General features: G+C 39.1%; 1 protein-coding gene and 1 non-coding gene across 2 annotated transcripts; one reads left to right on the forward strand and one right to left on the reverse strand.

Annotated features, from left to right (window-relative positions):
• The first annotated feature begins 10,034 nt into the window (after positions 1-10,034).
• On the forward strand, positions 10,035-15,267 carry LOC112224094 (homeobox protein Dlx4b). Its single transcript, XM_024387398.2, has 3 exons — positions 10,035-10,650; positions 11,523-11,716; positions 14,021-15,267. The coding sequence occupies exons 1-3, from the start codon at positions 10,338-10,340 to the stop codon at positions 14,267-14,269; spliced, it is 756 nt and encodes a 251-aa protein (XP_024243166.1). The 5' UTR covers positions 10,035-10,337; the 3' UTR covers positions 14,270-15,267.
• Positions 15,268-17,085: 1,818 nt separating this feature from the next.
• On the reverse strand, positions 17,086-17,157 carry trnah-gug. The gene has a single exon. It is a non-coding gene; the product is annotated as a tRNA-His (tRNA).
• Between the last annotated feature and the right edge of the window lie 5,228 nt (positions 17,158-22,385).

Genomic DNA, 22,385 nt, shown 5'->3' on the forward strand with positions numbered 1-22,385 from the left:
AACTTTTTTATGTAAAAGTAACCTTACTACAATGGGCTTAATCGGGATCACACAGAGTGTTCCTTGGTAGCCTCAAAACAAATCTACTTTGAAACAAAAGTATACAACTCACCCACATGGTTATGGGCTTAAATAAAGAAGAAACGTGTACCATGTCAGATATAGAGTTGAATTGTATTCATTTTTTAGTTTTATCCCAATATTACACATTATATACTGTACATCACAGAAGATGGAAATATAGCAAAACCGTTTGACATAGAAACAGTATTTTCAACAGGTTTTTTAAATAATGTTTATGAATTATGAAATTATGAAAAATATTTCACATTCCACCCATGAGGCCACCAGAGGATGATTTGGTCATTTGCCTGCAGGAAAGGTCTACATGACTAAAACCAGATAGAAAGCATGTTGAAAGATAATGGACCTATATCTTTTTTAAATTAGATAACCTTTTGAGAACTAAGTCAGGGAGAATCAAAAATGATGCATTCAGGAGTAACTCCATTGATTTTCTTGTCATGTTTGAGCATAATAACACAGCATAAGCCATGGCAAAATGCGTAGAATGGCAGGGAATCAGCTTTAAAGAATAACTTTGCATATGTTTCATCCAACACCAGATGTTTTAGGCTTTGTTATAGTGAAACACATCAATTCTGGTCTTCATTTTGACAGTTCGTTACAAAAGGGATATTTTGGTCTTTTAGTAGTAAAGCTAGCTGTTTTTACCCCTAGTGGTTCAACTCTACCATTGAAATCATTATATGGAGTCCTCTACGTCATCTCAAGGGAAGGGCTCAGTATGAAATATGCTGCTTCAAAAGGTGCTGTATGCTATCACTTCAAAAGTTATTCTAAAAGCCTTATTTGACAATGGTCTCGCTAAGTGGAATGGTGCCAATATATTTTGCATGATGCTTCCTTGACTAGACTACTGATATTACACAAATTTCAAAAGGAAGTAATTGTGTTTTCAAGAGAACTGGGAACTCTGAAAATAATTACGTCATGTGATCTCCAAGTCGGAAAGTCAGAGCTCTACAAAGATGCCAAAGTTTCCGACTTGGAATTCAAAGTTGCGTGACCGTTAAAAATATTTTTTTCCCAGTCAGAGCTAGTTTTTTTCCGAGGTCCCAGTTGTCTTGAACGCACTGAAGTTGGAAATCTGAGATTTCCGATTTCCCAGTTGTTTTGAAGGCGGCATCAGGCACATTTCTGCTTATGTCCAAATTCAACTTTTTGCTTACCGTTTTCACAAAGAAGAAAAAAACATGAAGGCTATGAAGACTATACAATTATATTCGTAGATACATCCATCGTAACAAGATATATATGACACTGGTGGTCATGTCAAATTGTATTTTCTCCCTACCCGCTATGACTGATTGGTGTTGCAGTCCTCTATAATAGTTGGCTCATAGTTCGATGGTTGAGAATTCTTATCACACATAGTGGAGACATCTTTTTCCCCAAATCCTTTATTTACAACATTCATCCCATTCCCACACACTTTTAATTCTGAAAAGGGAAAGCATACCTGGGAGAGGGGTCGCCCTGGTGGTAGTTGTAGGTTTTTATACAGTACCCAAAACCAATCTATTGGAAAAAGAACTACTGCATAAATATTGCCATGCGGGTTGGATTGAATTGAGCTCCTAGTCTTCATTTTCAAGGTAATGATTGCACTTTTATTTCCAACAAAATACTGTGAGTCCACATTTCAAAGATATGTTTTGCATCCAAAAGAGGATTCGAACTAACGCAAGAACTCGGTGCCATGACATGGTGAGCTAACAGAGCCGTACTTGTGAGCGATGCACATAAGATTATTATCAGGGTGTGCCAGTGGACTCCTGTTAAGTAGGCTTCTCACCTGAATGCATTTTTTTAAGTGGTTGGGCAAAGACTGAGATGGGGGTTGAGATTTACCCTTTAAAACCGCAAAATTCTCTTGGCCCAATGGCAAAATGTGTGGAATTGTAGCAAATTCGTTTTAAAAAAGGCAACATTTTCTCTTAGCTCTATGGCAAAATGTGCAGGAAATTAGATTTAAAGCAGCAAATGTTGCTCTCCCCCACCAAGATGGGGGCTCTAAAATCTTTTTGCCAAGGTCCCAGAGCAGATTCAGCTGCAATGACAGACCGACCACGCCCATTGCCATACTCAACACCTAAAACCCTGGTTTATATACTACAAATTCAAAATGTCCTTCATTTTTTTGTATGACACATTATTCTATAACAGTGATCAGCAACTTTGATGGCTCATCATGAGGGGCCCCAGTTACCTGCGGGCCTGTGTACCGACATCCATGTTTTACAGCTAATTTCCTGCATTTCCACACATTTTGCCATAGAGTGGAGAGATGTTTGCAGTTTTAAATACGGTATCTGAGTGAGACTGACTAACCAAATTAAATGGGGATCCCCCCCGGCTGGTATTTCGACCATGATAACAAGTTTTAGACAGCTGGCCAGTAAACAAATTTTGCAATCAAAAAATTGGATGCTTACATGGGCTAAGTGACTGACAAAACAAGAGAAATGCTTATGCACAACCAAATTTCGAAATTGCACCTTGTGGGGTCTAAAAAGAACTATCTGAAGAAAAAAAATATATGTAACATTAGGTAAAACATGACCAAATGAGTGGGTTGTACACCAGCTTGATGCTACATTTTACATACAACATCAGTTTACATTTTGACCATATGGTTGAGTTCAGGTACAAGACGAATGTGCAGTTTTGGTTTTGCTATAAACTTAAATAGATTACAGTTCTCATCAGCACAGGTTTTTCTTTAATATTTATGAAACGTGTTGAAATTTGACAAAATAAACTGTTTCCAAAAGCATCCTTATATTTGCTTTTACAGAACCTTCAGAAAGTATTCACACCCCTTGACTTTTTCCACATTTTGTTGTATTACAGCCTGAATTTAAAATGGATGAATTTAGAAAAGCTGAAATGTCTTGAGTCAATAAGTATTCAACACCTTAGTCATGGCAAACCTAAATATATTCAAGAGTAAACGTGCTTAACAAGTCACACTAAGTTGCATGGACTCACTCTGTGTGCAATAATAGTGTTTAACATGATTTTTGAATGACTACATCATCTCTGTACCCCACACATACAATTATTTGTAAGGTCCCTCAGTCGAGCAGAGCATTTCAAACACAGATTCAACTACAAAGACCAGGGAAGTTTTACAATACCTCACAAAGAAAGGCACCTACTGGTAAACGGGTAAAAAATAAGCAGACATTGAATATCCATTTGAGCATGGTGAAGTTATTAATTACACTTTGGACGGTGTATCAATACACCCAGTCACTACAAAGATACAGGCGTCCTTCCTAGCTCAGTTGCCGGAGAGGAAGGAAACCACTTAGGGATTTTACCAATGGCGACAGAGTTTAATGGCTGTGATAGGAGAAAACTGAAGATGGATCAACAACATTGTAGTTACTCCACAATACTAACCTAATTGACAGAGTGAAAAGAAGGAAGCCTGTACAGAATAAAACATGTTCCAAAACATGCGCCCCGTTTGCAACAAGCCACTAAAGTAATACTGCAAAAAAAACGTGTGGCAAAGCAATTAACGTTTAGTCATGAATACAAACTGTTAGGTTTGGGGCAAAACCAATACAACACATTACTGAGTACCATTTTCCATATTTTCAAGCATAATGCTGGAGTCATCATGTTATGTATGCTTGTAATCGCTAAGGACTGGGGGAGTTTTTCAGGATAATATGAAATGGAATAGAGATAAGCACATGCAAAATCTTAGATAAAAACCTGGCTCAGTCTGCTTTCCAACAGACACTGGGAGATCAATTCGCGTTTCAGCCGGACAATAACCTTCAGCACCTTTTTTTTTACCAACTGTTCGTGAGTGGCCGAGTTACAGTTTTGACTTAAATCTACTTGAAAATCTATGGCAAGACCTGAAAATGGTTGTCTAGCAATGATCAGCAACCAATTTGACAGAGCTTGAAGATATTTGAATATAATAAGGGGCAAATGTTGAACCATCCAGGTGTGCAAAACTCTTAGAGACTTACCCAGAAAGACTCACAGCTTGAATTTTTGCCAAAGGTGCTTCTACAAAGTATTGACTCAGGGGTGTGAATGCTTATGTAAATGAGATATGTATGCATTTAATTTTCAATCAATTAGCAAAAATGTTCAATTTCTGTTCACTTTTTCATTATGGCAGATTGTTTGTTGATGGGTGAGAGAAAAAAATGATTTACTCCATTTTATGTTCAGGCTGTAACACAACAAAATAAGTCAAGGCGGTATGAATACTTTCTGAAATTACTGTACATACACTAAACTGCCAAAAGTATGTGGAAACCTGCTCGTCGAAAATCTAATTCAAAGATCATGGGCATTAATATGGAGTTGGTCCCCCATATGCTACTTTAACAGTCTCCGCTTTCCTGGCAAGGCTTTCCACTAGATGTCGGAACATTACTGAGCATTAGTGAAGTCAAGGACTGATGATGGGCGATTAGGCCTTGCTCGCAGTCGCCGTTCCAATTCATCCCAAAAGTGTTCGATGGAGTTGAGGTCAGGGCTCTGTGCAGGCCAGTCAAGGTCTTCCACATAGATCTCAACAAACCGTTTCTGTATGGACTTCGCTTTGTGCACGGGGGCATTATCATACTGAAACAGGAAAGGGCCTTCCCCAAACTGTTGCCACAAAGCTGGAAGCAGAATATCATCTGGAATGTAATTGTATACTGTAGCGTTAAGATTTCCTTCACCAGAACTAAGGGACTTACAGTAGCCCGAACCATGAACAACAGCCCAGACCATTATTCCTCCTCCACCAAACTTTAGTTGGCACTATGCATTCGGGCAGGTAGCATTCTCCTGGCATTCGCCAAACCCAGATTCGTCCGTCGAACTGCCAGATGGTGAAGTGTGATTCATCACTCCAGAGAACGCACTTCCATTGCTCCAGAGTCCAGTGGTGGTGAGCTTTACACCACTCCAGCCGACGTTTGGCATTGCACATGGTGATCTTAAGCGGCTCGGCCATGGAAACCAATTTCATGAAGCTCCAGACGAACAGTTATTATGCTGATGTTGCTTCCAGAGGCAGCTTGGAACTCAGTAGTGAGCGTTGCCCCCTTCAGCACTCGCCGGTTCTGTTCTGTAAGCTTGTGTAGCCTACCACTTCATGGCTGAGCCATTGTTCCTCCTAGACATTTCCACTTCACAATAACTGCACTTAAAATTGACCAGGGCAGCTCTAGCAGGGCATAAATGTGACAAACTGACTTGTTGGAAAGGTGGCATCTTATGACGGTACCACTTTGAAAGTCACTGAGCTCTGCAGTGAGGAAAATTTTACACCCAATGTTTGTCTAAGGAGAATGTATGGCTGTGTGCTTGATTTTATACACCTGTCAGCAACGGGTGTGGATGAAATAGCCGAAGCTGCTTATTTTAAGAGGTGTACACATACTTAAGTATTTACACAACCAGTCGAAAGTTTGGACACACCTACTCATTCCAGGGTTTTTCTTTCGTTTTGCACACTCTTGGCATTCTCTCAATGCAATGCTGCTGGAGGAATGCTTTTCCAACAGTCTTGAAGGAGTTACCACATGCTGAGCACTTGTTGGCTGCTTTTCCTTCACTCTGTGGTCCAACTCATCCCAAACAATCTCAATTGGTTTGAGGTTGGATGATTGTGGCGGCTGTCATCTGATGCAGCACCATCACTCTCCTTCTTGGTCAAATAGCCCTGGAGGTGTGTTTTGGGTCATTGTCTTGTTGCAAAACAAATAATTGTCTCACTAAGCTTAAACCAGATGGGATTACGTATCGCTGCAGAATGCTGTAGTAGCCATGTTGGTTAAGTGTGCCTTGAATTCTAAATAAATCACTGACATTGTCAACAGCAAAGCACCTTCACACCTCCTCCTCCATGCTTCACGGTGGGAACCACACATGCTGAGATCATCCGTTCACCTACTCTGCGTCTCAAAGACCGAAAATCTCAAATTTGGACTCATCAGACCAAAGGACAGATTTCCACTGGTCTAATGTCCATTGCTCCTTTTTCTTAGCCTAAGCAAGTCTCTTCTTCTTATTGGTGTCCTTTTGTAGTGGTTTCTTTGCAGCAATTCGACCATGAAGGCCTGATTCACGCAGTCTCCTCTAAACAGTTGATTTTGAGATGTGTCTGTCACTACTCTGGACAGTTCTGACCTAGAACATGTGGACAACTACAAATACCTAGGTGTCTGGTTAGACTGTAAACTCTCCTTCCAGACTCACATTAAGCACCTCCAATCCAACATTAAATCTAGAATCAGCTTCCTATTTCACAACAAAGCCTCCTTCACTCATGCTGCCAAACATACCCTCGTAAAACTGACTATCCTACCGATCCTTGACTTCGGCAATGTCATTTACAAAATAGCCCCCAAAACTCTACTGAGGAAAATGTATGTAGTCTATCACAATGCCATCCGTTTTGTCACCAAAGCCCCATATACTACCCAGCACTGCAACCTGTATGCTCTCGTTGGCTGGTCCTCACTATATATCCGTCGCCAAACCCACTGGCTCCAGGTCATCTATAAGTCTTTGCTAGGTAAAGATCTCAGATCTTATCTTATCTCAGATCACTAGTCACAATAGCAACACCCACCTGTAGCACGCGCTCCTGTAGCTATATTGCACTGGTCATCCCCAAAGCCAACTCCTACTTTGGCTGCCTTTCCTTCCAGTTCTCTGATGCCAATGACTGGAACGAATTGCAAATATCTCTGAAGCTGGAGTCTTATATCTCCCTCTCTAACATTAAGCATCAGCTGTCAAAGCAGCTTAGTGATCACTGTACCTGTACAGAGCCAATCTGTAAATAGCACACCCGACTACCTCATCCTCATATTACTACTTACCCTCTTGCTCTTTTGCACCCCAGTATCTCTACTTGCACATCATCATCTGCACATCTATCACTCCAGTATTAATGCTAAATTGTAATTATTTTGCCTCTATAGCCTATTTATTGCCTACCTCCCTACTCTTCTACATTTGCACACACTGTACATAGATTTTTCTATTTTTCTTTTCTATTGTGTTATTGACTATACATTTGATTATGTGTAACTCTGTGTTGTTGTTTTTGTCGCACTGATTTGCTTTATCTTGGCCAGGTCACAGTTGTAAATGAGAACTTGTTCTCAACTGGCCTACCTGTTTTTTTTAGCCCTTTTTCTTCCCTTGTCTCATCGCTGCAACTCCCGCACAGACGAAGGTCGAGAGCCATGCATCCAAAACACAACCCAACCAAGCCACACTGCTTCTTGACACAACGCACATCCAACCCAGGAGCTAGCCACACCAATGTGTTGGGGGAAACACCGTACACCTAGCGACCTGGCCAGCGTGCACTGCACCCAGCCTACCACAGGAGTCGCTAGTGCGCAATGAGACAAGGATATCCCTGCCGGCCAAACCCTCCCTTACCCAGAAGACGCTGGGCCAATTGTGCATCGCCCCATGAGCCTCCCGGTCGCAGCCGGCAGCGGCAGAGCCTGGGCTCGTACCCAGAATCTCTGGTGGCACAGCTAGCACTGCAATACAGTGCCCTAGAGCACTGCACCACCCGGGAGGGCTATCTGTGCTGTTTTTGCCATAATATGGACTTGGTGTTTTACCAAATAGAGCTATCTTCTGTATATGACCCCTACCTTGTCACAACACAACTGATTTGCTCAAACGCATTAAGAAGGAAGGAAATTCCACAAATTAACTTTAACAAGGCACACCTGTTAATTGAATTGCATTCCAGGTGACTACCTCATGAAGCTGGTTGAGAGAATGCCAAGAGTATGCAAAGCTGTCAAGGCAAAGGGTGACTACTTTGAAAAATCTCAAATATAAAATATATTTTGATATGTTTAACACTTTTTTTGTTACTATATGATTCTATATGTGTTATTTCATAGTTTTGATGACTTCCCTATTATTCTACAATGTAGAAAATAGTTTAAATGAGTAGGTGTGTCCAAACTTTGGACTGGTACTGTATAGTGTATGTGAATTTGCTCAGTATTTGAGTTCAGAGTGCCAGAGGTTGAGATGTTGAGACAAGTTTGCTCTGAGCCTGTGGTCAGGAATTGTATACTTTCTTGAACATGTCCCATCAAATGTGTTTTGCTGACTGTCCACTGATTAGGTCTATGCAACAAGCCATTAGTCCCTGTCATGTTTTAGATAATATGAGTGTGTTTGAATGTTTCTGTTTTTGTTATAGTTTAATTAATGATCTAAGAATAAAAAATATATATTCAGACATAATCATTTTATTCCCCATTTTATGAAAATGATCCCATTGCATTTTTTACATTGTGAAAATAACCAAAAAGCGAATCTCCAACAATGGGTTGAAGTTTAGGCTCAATAAAGGTTGGGTGAATCTTGGCACTTGATAAAAGGCCACAACTTATCCTTGAGACGTAGCCCCTTGTTAAAGCAGGCTCTGCAGCAGTTACCGGTTAGCAACGAGTGAACCTTTACCTTTTCCCGAACCTTTACCGTTACCTTGTAGTCTGCATAGCTCTACTGACTCAAACTGTTACATGTAGGTCAATATCTAATGATAGAATTAGTACACGCATGTAAACATCATTGTCACGTTGCGCTCCTTTAGTTCCTTTTTTTCTTCACACTTGCTGCGAGAGATGACAGAGGGATGTTCTGGGCTATTTTATTGTTCCTGATACCATCATGTGGACCCCATAATTAATAGAATGACAAAAATATAAGTACATCTATAGAAAACCGTAAGTGGTTGTGCGCCATTCAAAAACTAGGCCTTACATATGCGATTAAGTGTCACCTTGATGTGAAAGAAAGGCTTTGCTGGTACTTAAATTGCTTTCACTTTAACTGGCGCCACGATGAGAATTACAGACACTGACATTAAAACAGCTGTCAAACTGCTGAGATTAAGAAACTATTTTGCCTAGGGGGGGCAATTAAATCACCAGGATCAGATATTTATATCGTTCTTTCGATTGAGTTAGAATTGGCCGTTCTGATGGGAATTTGATCCTTCCTAATAAACCAAGTAGGCCCATAGGGTAGACATATTTGGATAAGATTTCCGTTAGTGAATATTAGTTATAACGTTTATTATTGAGGGTTAATTATGACCTAGTATTGAGTTATAATAGTGTAAAATACTGGATGGTTGAAAACGCATGTGCCTATCTAGATTATTGTGTTCGTTAAACTAAGATCAATAATGCACCTGCCATGTTTTCCATGTCTATATGCTTTTTAAATAGCCCATGGCTGAGGTTTATCATTTGACCGTCAAAGTGTTTCATTCAATGAAGTCTATACAATGAATATGCCAATATTTGGTCAATTTCCATTGTAGGCATGTGTTGTCAACATAAACAAATAGCTTATCTATCTGCATCTACTCAAATGAGAGTGAAATGGAAATAGCCTTAGGCCTAATACTACACGTGTTTGGTATCTGATCCTTAGCGGGGCTAGAAGCCTATTGGCACCAAGTGACCGCTCAAACCCCAAATCACTGCTTGTCTATTATGAATGCTTCTAAAAAATGTTGTGCTAACATTTAACACAATCTAAATCAATCTTACAAAGGATGGCTAATTTCGCAAACTTTTAGACCACCTAATTGATTTGCTTACATTTTTATTTTAAACAACGTTTTAATACAAATATGCGATTAATCAATGTTATTTGCACTTTGAGTTAATGGAAGGAAACTTTTACTGCAAAAATAGTTATAAATAACATTAGGCTATATTTAAATTACCGGACTTTCTGTTTCAAAATAAGTGATTTATTATGTTACGTAAATCGAGCAGCGCACTGTGCGCAAATGATTGTTTATCAAATCGTTTGAGTGACATTACATTAGTGGCTGAAGGAGTGCATTCACGAAACATATGTTAATGAACTTAATGAGTCTTTCCTGCTGGCTCGAGTGACATCGTAGGTATTCGAGACCAATCAGAGCGCACGCTGATGGAAGGCAGTGGGGTTTGAGGCACACCGGGTCTACATGAGTGTCTGGAGGATATTGTGAGGTTTACGAATGATGTAAAGAAGGGTTGACTTTTATGTGGTTCTTTTTTTTCCGTTTCACAGATCCCTGGATGTACATTTTCTTCGTTTGGAATACCTTTTTTTATACAGGCAATGTTATTGATTTGATGGTGGATCCAGTTCAACTTTTCCTCGCTCTCCGACATTTCTCAATGCATCCCTTTTTAGACCGACGGTTTTATGGACTTCTGTATTAGCTAATGATGTCTATAGGTTTCATGCCTGATAGTTTGAATTCTTCAGATCCCTCCAAATCGACCTTTTTCGAGTTTGGGCACGGGCACCCTGCGCACCAGCAGCATTCCCAAGGACACTCTCACATCTACCCCGTTAGTGGTTTACAATCTGTCGGACACTCTCAAAACGGTAGTCCCTTCTCCCCCAGCGCGTCCTCCTATGGCCGCTCCCTGGGCTACGCCTACCCCAGAGCGGTGAACACTCATCACCCGAGTGCCTACATGCCCTACCAGCACAACAATCACAGTTTGGCGCACTCCAGATTAGATGAGACAGGTACGTGTAATATCAATATCTGTTAGTTCATCACAGCTCTTGGCCTATCATACCACCATATCATTTTTTAAATCAATAAAACGCGTCGTCTACAATGAAAGTGTGCAATGTGCAAATTTAGCGGTAAAAGGAGTGTGGATTGTATGGAACTGTGCTTTAAAATGTAGGCCTATTGCAATTGAAGGCTACATATTGTCAGATGTATGCTAAATTATCAGACGGTTCTTTGTAGACTATGGTAGGCCTATACCTCAGATGTACATGCATTATTGCTGTCAGTGTGTACACATTTGTTGTTTACAAAAATGACAACAATTGTCCTAATCAAATGTGGGTTTAAAGGCAATACAATCAAACGCAATTTACAGTCAGTGCTACGGTAATCAAAATGTTTTCCTACTCTAAATGCATGTCAGGCATTTTGGGGTTATCTTTACTACTCATGTTCCGTAATGAACACAGATGGTGTCATTCATTTTATTAACCATCATTTTCTGTGGGTTAGCCCGATTATGCATGAGTACTTCAAACAGTCGTTTACTCCCATTGTTAGTCAAGATAACAAAGCAATTCCAGAAAATAAGAACCATTTCATCCATGCACCGCACTATAGTGGTGTCTATTTATTGTTAAACTGTGGCATTTTCATAGGAGACACAGCCTGACATTTGGGCATGCAGCCTGAATTCCACGCCGTGAATTTCAAGTAGCCTAGGCATAGACCTATGTTGATACAAACTCTTACATAGATACTAGGCCTTATCTTCTGCCTGACGTAAAGTGGAAAGTTGTAAATCAAAGTGAATGTAGGCTACACCCGATTGGGCTACTGTTCAGCGCAGTTTCACTGAAATTCTCTCTTCTATCCACAGACCATGAGAAGTCTACAGTGATTGAGAACGGGGAAATTCGTTTGAATGGTAAAGGAAAGAAAATACGCAAACCACGGACCATCTACTCCAGTCTTCAGCTACAGGCGCTCCAACATAGGTTTCAGCAGACACAGTACCTGGCTTTACCCGAGCGCGCAGATTTGGCGGCTAAATTAGGGCTGACCCAAACACAGGTGGGCTAAATTAAACTTGACATAATAGCCGTCAACAGTAGGAAATGTGATTTTAAAACTATCTTATACTATCTTAGTAGACCAATTACCAAATTATAATACATTATTTGTTAAGTGTTGTATTTCTAGGTCATCCTTATGTTCAGGCCTAAGAAACCAAATAGTTTATAACAATTAAAGTGAAGTGCAGACGGGTTAGATAGGTACAAAACACCTCATTAATCGTTTTAAATACACATTGTATTTATTTCACTTTTTCCCTATTCATTTCAATAAATTCCCAATCTGGCCCTCAAACCATCACGGTCACCTAATAATCCCCAGATTGCAATTGGCTCATTCATCCCCTTCCTCTACCCTGTAACTATTCCCCAGGTTGTTGCTGCAAATGAGAACGTGTTCTCAGTCAATTTACCTGATAAAATAACGGATAAATAAAACTAAAAAAAGAATCTCAAATTAGGTCAAATTTGCTTCAAATGAAATTAAAGATCCAAAGGCCTCACATAACTTGCTACTGCAAGACTGGACTATTTGAATTTGTGCACAGATCCACTTACTAGCCTTCTTGATAGACGTGACAGATAATTAAATATTATGCAATGCTGTCTACTAGCATTTTGACCATTTTTTTCCAGAAATGTTGACATGAAACTCTTGAATCTGTCTCACACAGGTTAACATTTGAAAATGTAACACCAATACTGCCACAAGTTCATGTTTATGTTTGATTGAAGAAAAACACAAAACAACCTTCCCCTTTAGTTGTATGGAGAGGGTTTACATAGATCACAGATCTGTGGGTATTATTGTGGCTTTCTGCACTGCTCAAGACCAACTGAAAAGGCTAATTGAGAGCTTTGTTAAGTCAATTTCTTAATGCAGCTTTATTCTTAGTCTTAAATTACCATTGCGGCTAAAACCTTCTCACAGAGTGCTCTCTGTGACTTAAAGCAAACATAGCTCAATTGCAATATTGCAAGTCCAAATAGGCTTAACAGAGTAACAGAAAGACAGAAATACATGCTGCCACTCTAAACTATAGGCCGATGTATTGTCTTTATAAACATCCGTGTCTAATTACCAACAATCTTTTGGTCAAAGTCATGTTAAAGCACACTTATACATTACCGCAGAAATGGGCATAGAGCAGTGCAATGAAGGCTGTGGGAACACACACACACAGTTTACAGATTGTAACTGAAGAAAATAGGACAAGTAGGCTGTCATGCAGATGGTCTATTTTCAAAGTCATTGTTGGCATTATTCATTTATGTCAGGTAAAATTCTGAAATCTAAGGTTGAAATAGAGATTATGGCAACCATTTCCCTTGGACCTATAAACATAATGAAAGGCAAATAAACAGGTGGTGAGCATAATGTTTGGGTCTAACATCTCACCATGCACATCTGTCTTTTATGGGAAACATTTCCAAGCCTTTGAACATTGTTTTGCTCAATATATTTTAGCTATACTGTATAGGCAACACTTTTATTCAATTTCTAAAATCAATAACATTAATATGTTTTTAAATGATAGGCAATCCTAGGTTGATTGAATTAAATTGTCATTCAAAACACTCCCTGGCAAAATCTCTGAACTACACCATCCTGTCTGGGTCTGATTTGGCTTTGTGTCTTGTTGCTATATATGAGAATGGTTTGACTTTGTCCACCTCGGGCTCTGTGGATTTTATTGAATATTTTATACCGTCGTAAAATCGATCAGAATAGCATCTTGTTCTGACTAAGTAGAATACATCATACATAGAAATGCATCTGACCTCCCTCCTTGTTTACAGTGTTATATTTAAGCTCGCTGGGGCTATTTTATTTTAATATATTTTTAGCATGGGATTGTTGTCAGACTCATGCATCATTGGACTCATAAAATGTTGAACAATAGGGGAGCTAGCATTTAATGAACTAGTGAAGTGTCGCTCATCCATTTTGCTGAATTGCAATAGGTCTAATGGTTCTGGATCCATGCACTGACTGGCAAAGTTGAAGAAATGTGTTAAAATTATAAGAAGTTTAAGAACGAATGCCACTTTCTGGGCTATTTTCCTTTTAAACGTATAAAATTGTTCCAATTTTCAATGCAATTTCGAAATTATAAAATGTGAATATGACAAGCCATTACAAGTTTGCAAGCCATGACGAATGTAAATCATTTCTATTGTGTGGAAGATAATTGTTTAATGATTGTTGTGGTGGTGGAGAGAGGGATGTCATAGCATACGCTGTAATGTGCTGCTTTCCCCTCATATTTTCACTTTCTAAACATCTATTTGATCTTTTTAGATTAAAATATGGTTTCAAAACAAGCGCTCGAAATATAAGAAGATACTGAAGCATGGCAACGGGCCAGACGGGGAACATCTCCACAGTACGTCATCTATTTCTCCTTGTTCACCCGGGATGCCTCAACTTTGGGAGGTGTCAATGGCAAACAAAGGGACCCCTACGCACCCCAACAATTACATGAACAATTTTGGTCACTGGTACCCAAACCATCTCCAGGATCCTATGTCCAGACCTCAAATGATGTAAGCAGACCATCTCAACACACTGCACGGTGCTGTAAAACTCACCCGGCCATTTCTAACTTTTCAAGGGCCTTAAGGCTATATCTGCCTACCCCACTCCCGAACACGTCTCATCTAGCCTATCAAGTTTGATTTACGTGTTTAATTAATGTCAATTGTCTTTTTTTCTTTCATTGCAATGTAGCCTATGTTTTTGGATGACGATTTGTATTTCTTGTGTCCACTTTACGCACTGCTCTTAATTTTTGGAATGGCTTTGGTGAGAAATGTGCTGTCAGGTGGCAACATGCTTATGGTTTGATTCCAGCAAGGGACATGCACCTGAATATGTGTGTCAATTGGTTATGACCGTATTATTAATGTGATTAACAGTAGTGTCCCAGGCAGTCCACGTTTGGATAGCTTCGTCACAGCAAATATGAATTTATTGTGCATATACATTTCAGAATTGTTTGATATGCACTGATGGATCTCAGCGTCTATTATTGTGAAGGTGTCAATAGTTATTGATCATTTTAAAGTGCTTTGTTTGATATACAGAGCCTTCAGAAAGTATTCACACCCCTTGACTTTTTCCACATGTTGTTGTGTTACAGCCTGAATTTACAATGGATTCAATTGGGATTGTGTGTCCCCAGCCTACATGCAATCTCTCATAGTGTCAAAGTGGAATTTTGTTTGTAGAAAAATGTTGAAGGTGAATTAAACATTTAAAGCTGAAATGTCTTGAGTCAATAAGTATTCAACTCATTTGTTATGGCAAGCCTAAATAAGCACAGGAGTAAAATGTGGTTAACAAATTGTATAGTAAGTTGCAGGGACTCATTCCTTGTTCAATAATAGTGGTTAACATGATTTTTGAATAACTACCTGTACCGCACACATACAAATATCTGTAAGGTCCCTTTAATCGAGTAGTGAATTTCAAGCACAGATTCAACAACAAAGGCCAGGGAGGTTATTCAATGCCTGGCAAAGATTGAATAACTTTGCCTATTGGTAGATGGGTAAAAAAAAAAATCAGACACTAAATATCCCATTGAGTATGTTGACATTATTAATTAGACTTTGGATGGTGTATCAATGCACCCAGTCACTACAAAGATACAGGCGTCCTTCCTAACTCAGTTGCCAGAGAGGAAGGAAAACGCTCAGGGATTTCACCATGAGGCCAATGGTGACTTTAAAACCTCTTAAAGATCCAACCCTTTTTTCAATTTTCACCTAAAATGACATCCAAATCTAACTGCCTGTAGCTCAGGACCTGAATCAAGAATTTGCATATTTGAAGTTTGTGGAAATGTGAAATGAATGTAGGAGAATATAACACATTAGATCTGGTAAAAGATAATACAAAGAAAAAAACATGCATTTTTTTGTGCCATAATATATTATTCCAGCCCAGGTGCAATTTAGACTTTGGCCACTAGAGAGCAGAAGTGTATGTTCAATGTTTTATACTGATCCAATGAACCATGCATATCTATTCAAAATGTCATATCAAGACTGCCCAAATGTGCCTAATTGGTTTATTCATACATTTTCCAGTTCATAGTTGTTCACTCTCCTCAAGCATTAGCATGGTATTATTTCACTGTAATAGCTACTGTAAATTGGACAGTGCAGTTAGATTAACAAGAATTTAAGCTTTCTGCCCATATCAGATATGTCTATGTACTGGGATTTTTTTTGTTTCTTACAACCTCATGCTAATCACATTAGCCTACATTAGCTCAAATGTCCCGCGGGGGGGACATTGATCCTGTAGAGGTTTAAATCAGTTACAACGTTTAATGGCTATGATAGGAGAAAACTTAAGATGGATCAATAAACATTGTAGTTACTCCACAACACTAATCTAAATGACTCGGTGAAAAGAAGGACGCTTGTACAGAATAAAAATGTTCCAAAACACGCAATGAGGCACTAAAATAAAACTGCAACAAAGAAATGTGGCAAAGAAATTAACTTTATGTCCTGAGTACCTCTCTTCATATTTTCAAGCATGGTGGTGGTTGCATCATGTTATGGGTATGCTTGTCATCAGCAAGAACTTGGATGTTGTTTTTTTAAATAAAATGAAATGGAATAGAGCTAAGCACATGCACACTGGGAGACAAATGGACATTTCAGAGGGTCAATAAACTAAAACACAAAACCAAATATACACTGGAGTTGTTAATCAAAACAACATTGAATGTTCCTGAGTGGCTTAGTTACGGGTTTGACTTAAATGATCTTGAAAATCTATGGAAAGACTTGAAAATGGCTGTCTAGCAATGATCAACAACCAACTTGATAGTGCTTGAAGAATTTGAAAAAGAATAATGTGCAAATATTGTGCAGGTGTGCAAAGCTTCTAGAGACTTACCCAGAAAGACTCAGCTTTCATTGCTTCCAAAAGTGATTCTAACTTGTATTGACTCAGGGGTGTGAATACTTAGGCCTATGTGAATTAGATATTTCTGTGTTTAATTTTCAATACACATTTCTAAAAACCTGTTTTCACTTTGTCATTACGGGATATTGTGTGTAGATGGGTGGGAATGATTAGTTTGATCCATTTTGAATTCTGGCTGTAACACAGCAAAATGTGGAATAAATTAAGGGGAATGAATAATTTCTGCATGGTGAAAATATGATAATTACAAACCTGTATGAAAATGTAATTTAATCAAATGCATGAGTAGACCTATAATCACTTATTGCGATTAAAATAAATCACCCGCATGCCAATGTGGGGTGATACTATTATTGTCTATAAAATTATAATCCTATTATTTTCAAAACATCCCTTTTGCCGTGACATTGTATTCGCAATGCCGTGACCCGGATTCGAACCGGGGTTGCTGCGGCCACAACGCAGAGTACTAACCACTATACGATCACGGCGAGCTACCAGGGCTACGGGGATTTGGGGGGGATACTACGCAATTAACTGGAGCCTGCAGTGACGTTTATAGACCTGCAAATATCTGCAGCTGTTCGAGTCCAATTTTGAAATGATTGTCTTGATATTCTATTGTCTTCATAGTAGCATATCTATCTTAACACTATAGTAGGCCTATATGCTATACAGTCTACCATCCTATATATAGGCCTACCATTGAAGCAGTCTTCTAGAGCGATTGAAATGTATTTTAAAGACCTTTGACAGTGAGTGATAGTTAGATTTCCAAACAATTCATATTCAGGTGAGGTCTATGATTATGCGCGTGGGTAGACCTATGATAGGTCTGAGCTTCTTCCAGTATAGTTCAGTCTACAATATTGGAACCCATCCTTGTTCAGAATATTGCATTTTGTTAGATATTTATTTTATTGACATTATGAATATGACAAGTGCTATTGGTATTAAATCTGACTTGCAAAAAAACTTCTATCAACAGTTCCAATCTACACTCTTTGAAAAAGATAATCAAAAAAGGGCTCTATTGCTTGCTTCGTATATTATGGCACCCCTAAAGGTTCTATATAGAACCCGTTGAAGGGGTATTTTATCAGAACCCCCAGGGGTTCTTCTTCACTGAACCAAAATTGGTTCTATATAGAACTCTTGAGATCCATATAGGGTTCTATATGGAACCAATTTAGGTCATGTATAGAACCTTAAGTGATGCCATAATTGAAGCAAGCATTTAACCTTATTTTTCGAAGGGTGTATAAGAAAAAACAATCAAATATTGTCATACTCGAGTAAAAGTAAAGATACCATGACATAAAATGACTAAAGTAAAAGTGAAAGTTACCCAGTAAAATACTACTTGAGTAAAAGGAAACAAGTATTTGGTTTTAAATATACTTAAGTATCAACATTAAATGGAATTGCTAAAATGTACTTAAGTATCAAGTAAAAGTATAAATCATTTAATGTTCCTTAATTAAGCAAACCGGACGGCACAATTTTGTTATTTTTCTATTTATTGACGGATAGCCAGGGGCACACTCCAACACTCAGACATAATTTACAAACGAAGCATTTGTGTTTAGTGAGTCCGCCAGATCAGAGGCAGTAGAGATGACCAGGGATCTCCTCTTGATAAGAGGGTGAATTGGACCATTTTCCTGTCAAAATGTAACGAGTATACTTTGGGGTGTCAGGGAAAATGTATGGCGTAAAAAGTACATAATTTTCTTTAGGAATGTAGTGAAGTAAAAGTAAAAGTTGTCAAAAATATAAATTGAAACTACAGATACCCTAAAAAACTACGTAAATTGTACTTTAAAGTATTTTTACTTAAGTACATCACACCACTGTCAAATATTCGTTTTGAAACATCATACATTCGTATTTGTGTTGCTTATTGTTGTACACAGTATGCTTATTTTGCTTGCACGGAATTTCAAATGCGAGCCATCCCCTCTCGATTGGCCTACAACTAAGGAGGTCAAAGCCTTAGCTAGGCCTACTCTCAGAACATCTGGAGGAGCGATAAATCGTCGGTGCTTCGTTGAATGGGCCCACCTATTAAGGTCATTTCGACAGTGTTTGTTGAATAAAGCTTCTATTCGTGAGGGATAAACCAAGTCAAAGTCTACAAAATATCCCTCCTCATTAAGTGGTAGAAAGAACGAATGTCCATGAGAAGATAACTAGTTAAACTGGGGGGGGACATGGAACATTTGCCACCATTTGCACGAGACAGGTGTTCGATTATACCAGCAGGGCAGTGCTAGCATGTCACATTATATGCTTTTTTAATCGATCATGAATAGCCATTACATAGTTACCGATAAATAAAGCTTTTCCGGTAAGGAGTGGACATTTTCGTGTAGCAGCCTTTGAGAAAACAGACAATTAAAGCATGCTCATTCAATTGCAGTGGATGAGGAAAATTTTACTGCATATTTTCGTTTTCAACGTGGAATTATAAGAGCACACTTTCTGCTTTGTATGTTGCAAGAGACGTATTAAAGAAGTAGGTTTTCCTTAATCTTTCCCACACTTTTTTTTGCGTTGTTTTCCTTCTTCATGACGTGAGTAGAAGGGAGCGAGCGGGCATTGCCAAAATTCTCTCGGTATTTCCCCCACTCCCGGAATAAAACTGCCTGTTGTCATAATAAAATGATATTATTCGATCACGAAGCAGTTTCTGATTGATAGTACTTCCAACTGATTTGCACATCCTTGCGTTTAAACTGTTTAAACATCCTGAAAAAGCTATTTGTATTACTTTAGACAGTATCCATTGGAGCGAGCTGATGTTAATTCAGTACGGTGCAAGTTGCGTTGTAGTGAGCTTGCTTAATGACATCGAATGCATGCGTCTTAGAAGAAGAAAAAAAACGACAATTTTTTATTTTTCACACAGCCTCTTGCTTTCAGTGTCTTGGCAAAAAAAAGTATCAGTTATGTAAAATCCATTATGAGCATTTTCGCCATAAGGAATTCGTTTTGGACTTTACCTGTATCCTAAATATCATATAAATATAATTTTACTTGAATTAACAGTTACATTCAGAGTTGTTTTTGTCATAAATCATTTTAAGAATATCATATGCTGGTTGTATTTGAGCGTTTCTGTTTTCTCTGCACAACATTTAGAAGTTGTTCCTTTTCAGGTTTAAAAGTGAGTGCTAAATGCTAACTCCCGTTCGTATAAGCTAGTAGCATAGCTAGCATACAGAAATCGGTGGTGGTAGTCAAAGTTGTTTTTAACTGCAATGCAGTTGATTAATGGCGATAACATAAACGTGTAGGCTTTTGGGTTTGACATCCACACATATATTAGGCTAATTTTGCCAGGCGACAATGAGGAGATTTGGGATCATTCCCGGATGGCATTTTAACCCCACGCGTTTCCATGGCATTTCCATCGTTTGGGTCGAGTTCCATTGACCTCTTTACCACATTTATGGTAACATATAAATATATTAAAACATTACACGAATCTCTCTATGCCTTGCTGTTGATCCCTAATAAACCCATACCACCACTGCCTCAGCGATTGTCATAGACATACTGTACAGACTTACCTTTAACAGGGGTCTCCCGAGGCCATAAACTAGAAAGAGTGGAAAAACCAAAGAGCCTTATATTCCCCTACCTGCAGCAAGATAAATATTGTTTTTAATATTTACCTGTCCGCACCCCTGCTTTATTTCTTTATACAATACTGTAAAGTGTTGGTCCCATGTTTCATAAACTGAAATATAAAATCCCATACATTTTCCATGCACACTCAGAGATTATTTCTCTCAGACTTTGTGCACAAATGTGTTTACATCCCTGTTAGTGAGCATTTCTCCTTTGCCAAGAAAATTAATTCACCTGACAGGTGTGACATATCAAGAAAATGATTAAACAGCATGATCATTACACCACCTTGTGCTGGGACAATAAAAGGTCACTTTAAAATGAGCAGTTTTGTCACACAACACAATGCCACAGATGTCTCAAGTTTTGAGGGTGTGTGCAATTGGCATGCTGACTGCAGGAATGTCCACCAGAGCTGTTGCCAGAGAATTGAATGCTAATTTGTCTACCATGAGCTGCCTGTCATTTTAGAGAATTTGGCAGTACGTTCAACCGGCCTCACAATTGCAGACCACGCGTAACCACTCCAACCCAGGTCCTCCACACCACCTGCGTGATCGTCTGATGGGGGAGGGGGTGATGCTGAATAGCATTTCTGTCTGTAATAAAGCCCTTTTGTGTGGAAAAACGTATTCTGATTGGCTGGGCCTGGTTCCCCAGTGGGTGGGCCTGGCTGCCAAGTGGGTGGGCATATGCCCTCCAAGGCCCACCCATGGCTGCACTGCTGCCCAATCATGTGAAATCCATAGATTAGGATCTAATGAATTTATTTAAAATTGACTGATTTCCTTATATGAACTGTAACTCAGTAAAATCTTAGAAATTGTTGCATGCTGAGTTTGTATTTTATTCAGTGTACGGTACATTTGGAAAGTATTCAGACCCCTTGACTTTTTCCATATTTTGTTACATTACAGCCTTATTCTAAAATTGTTTTTTTAAAATCCCCCTCATCAATCCACACACAATACCCCATAATGACAAAGCAAAAACAGGTTATACATTTTTTCAAATGTATTAAAAATTTAAAAACGAAAATATTACATTACATAAGTGTTCAGCCCCTTTGCTATGACCCTCGAAATTGAGCTCATGTGCATCCTGTTTCCATTGATCATCCTTGAGATGTTTGTAAACCTTGATTGGAGTCCACCTGTGGTAAATTCAATTGATTGGACATGATTTGGAAAGGCACACACCTGTCTATATAAGGTCCTACGGTTGACAGTGCATGTCACAGCAAAAACCAAGCTATGAGGTTGAAGGAATTGTCCGTAGAGCTCCGAGATAGGATTGTATCAAGGCACAGATCTGGGGAAGGGTACCAAAGCATTTCTGCAGCATTGAAGGTCCCCAAGAACACTAGAGCTGGCCGCCCGGCCAAATTGAGCAATCGGAGGAGAAGGGCCTTGGTCAGGGAGGTTACCAAGAACATGATGGTCACTCTGACAGAGCTCCAGAGTTCCTCTGTGGAGATAGGAGAAACATCCAGAATGACAACCATCTCTGCAGCAGTCCACCAATCAGGCCTTTATGGTAGAGTGGTCAGGCGGAAGCCACTCCTCAGTAAAAGGCAAATGACAGCCCGCTTGGAGTTAGCCAAAAGACACCTATATGACTCTCAGACTATGAGAAACAAGATTCTCTGGTCTGATGAAACTAAGACTAACTCTTTTGCCTGAATGCCAAGCATCACGTCTGGAGGAAGCATGGCACCATCCCTACGGTGAAGCATGGTGGCAGCATCATGCTGTGGGGAAGTTTTACAGCGGCACGGACTGGGAGACTAGTAAGGATCGAGGGAAAGATTTATTTATATTATTTTATTTTACCTTTATTTAACCAGGTAGGCAAGTTGAGAACAAGTTCTCATTTACAATTGCGACCTGGCCAAGATAAAGCAAAGCAGTTCGACAGATACAACGACACAGAGTTACACATGGAGTAAAACAAACATACAGTCAATAATACAGTATAAACAAGTCTATATACAATGTGAGCAAATGAGGTGAGAAGGGAGGTAAAGGCAAAAAAGGCCATGGTGGCAAAGTAAATACAATATAGCAAGTAAAACACTGGAATG

This window comes from Oncorhynchus tshawytscha, linkage group LG25 (genome assembly GCF_018296145.1).
Source record: "Oncorhynchus tshawytscha isolate Ot180627B linkage group LG25, Otsh_v2.0, whole genome shotgun sequence".
NCBI lineage: Eukaryota > Metazoa > Chordata > Actinopteri > Salmoniformes > Salmonidae > Oncorhynchus > Oncorhynchus tshawytscha.

Coding starts and splice junctions, on each gene's coding strand:
- LOC112224094 (XM_024387398.2), top strand. CDS start 10,338: ATGATGTCTATAGGTTTCATGCCTGATAGTTTGAATTCTTCAGATCCC. Junction 10,651..11,522: donor CTCCAGATTAGATGAGACAG/GTACGTGTAATA, acceptor TTCTATCCACAG/ACCATGAGAAGTCTACAGTG. Junction 11,717..14,020: donor TAGGGCTGACCCAAACACAG/GTGGGCTAAATT, acceptor TGATCTTTTTAG/ATTAAAATATGGTTTCAAAA.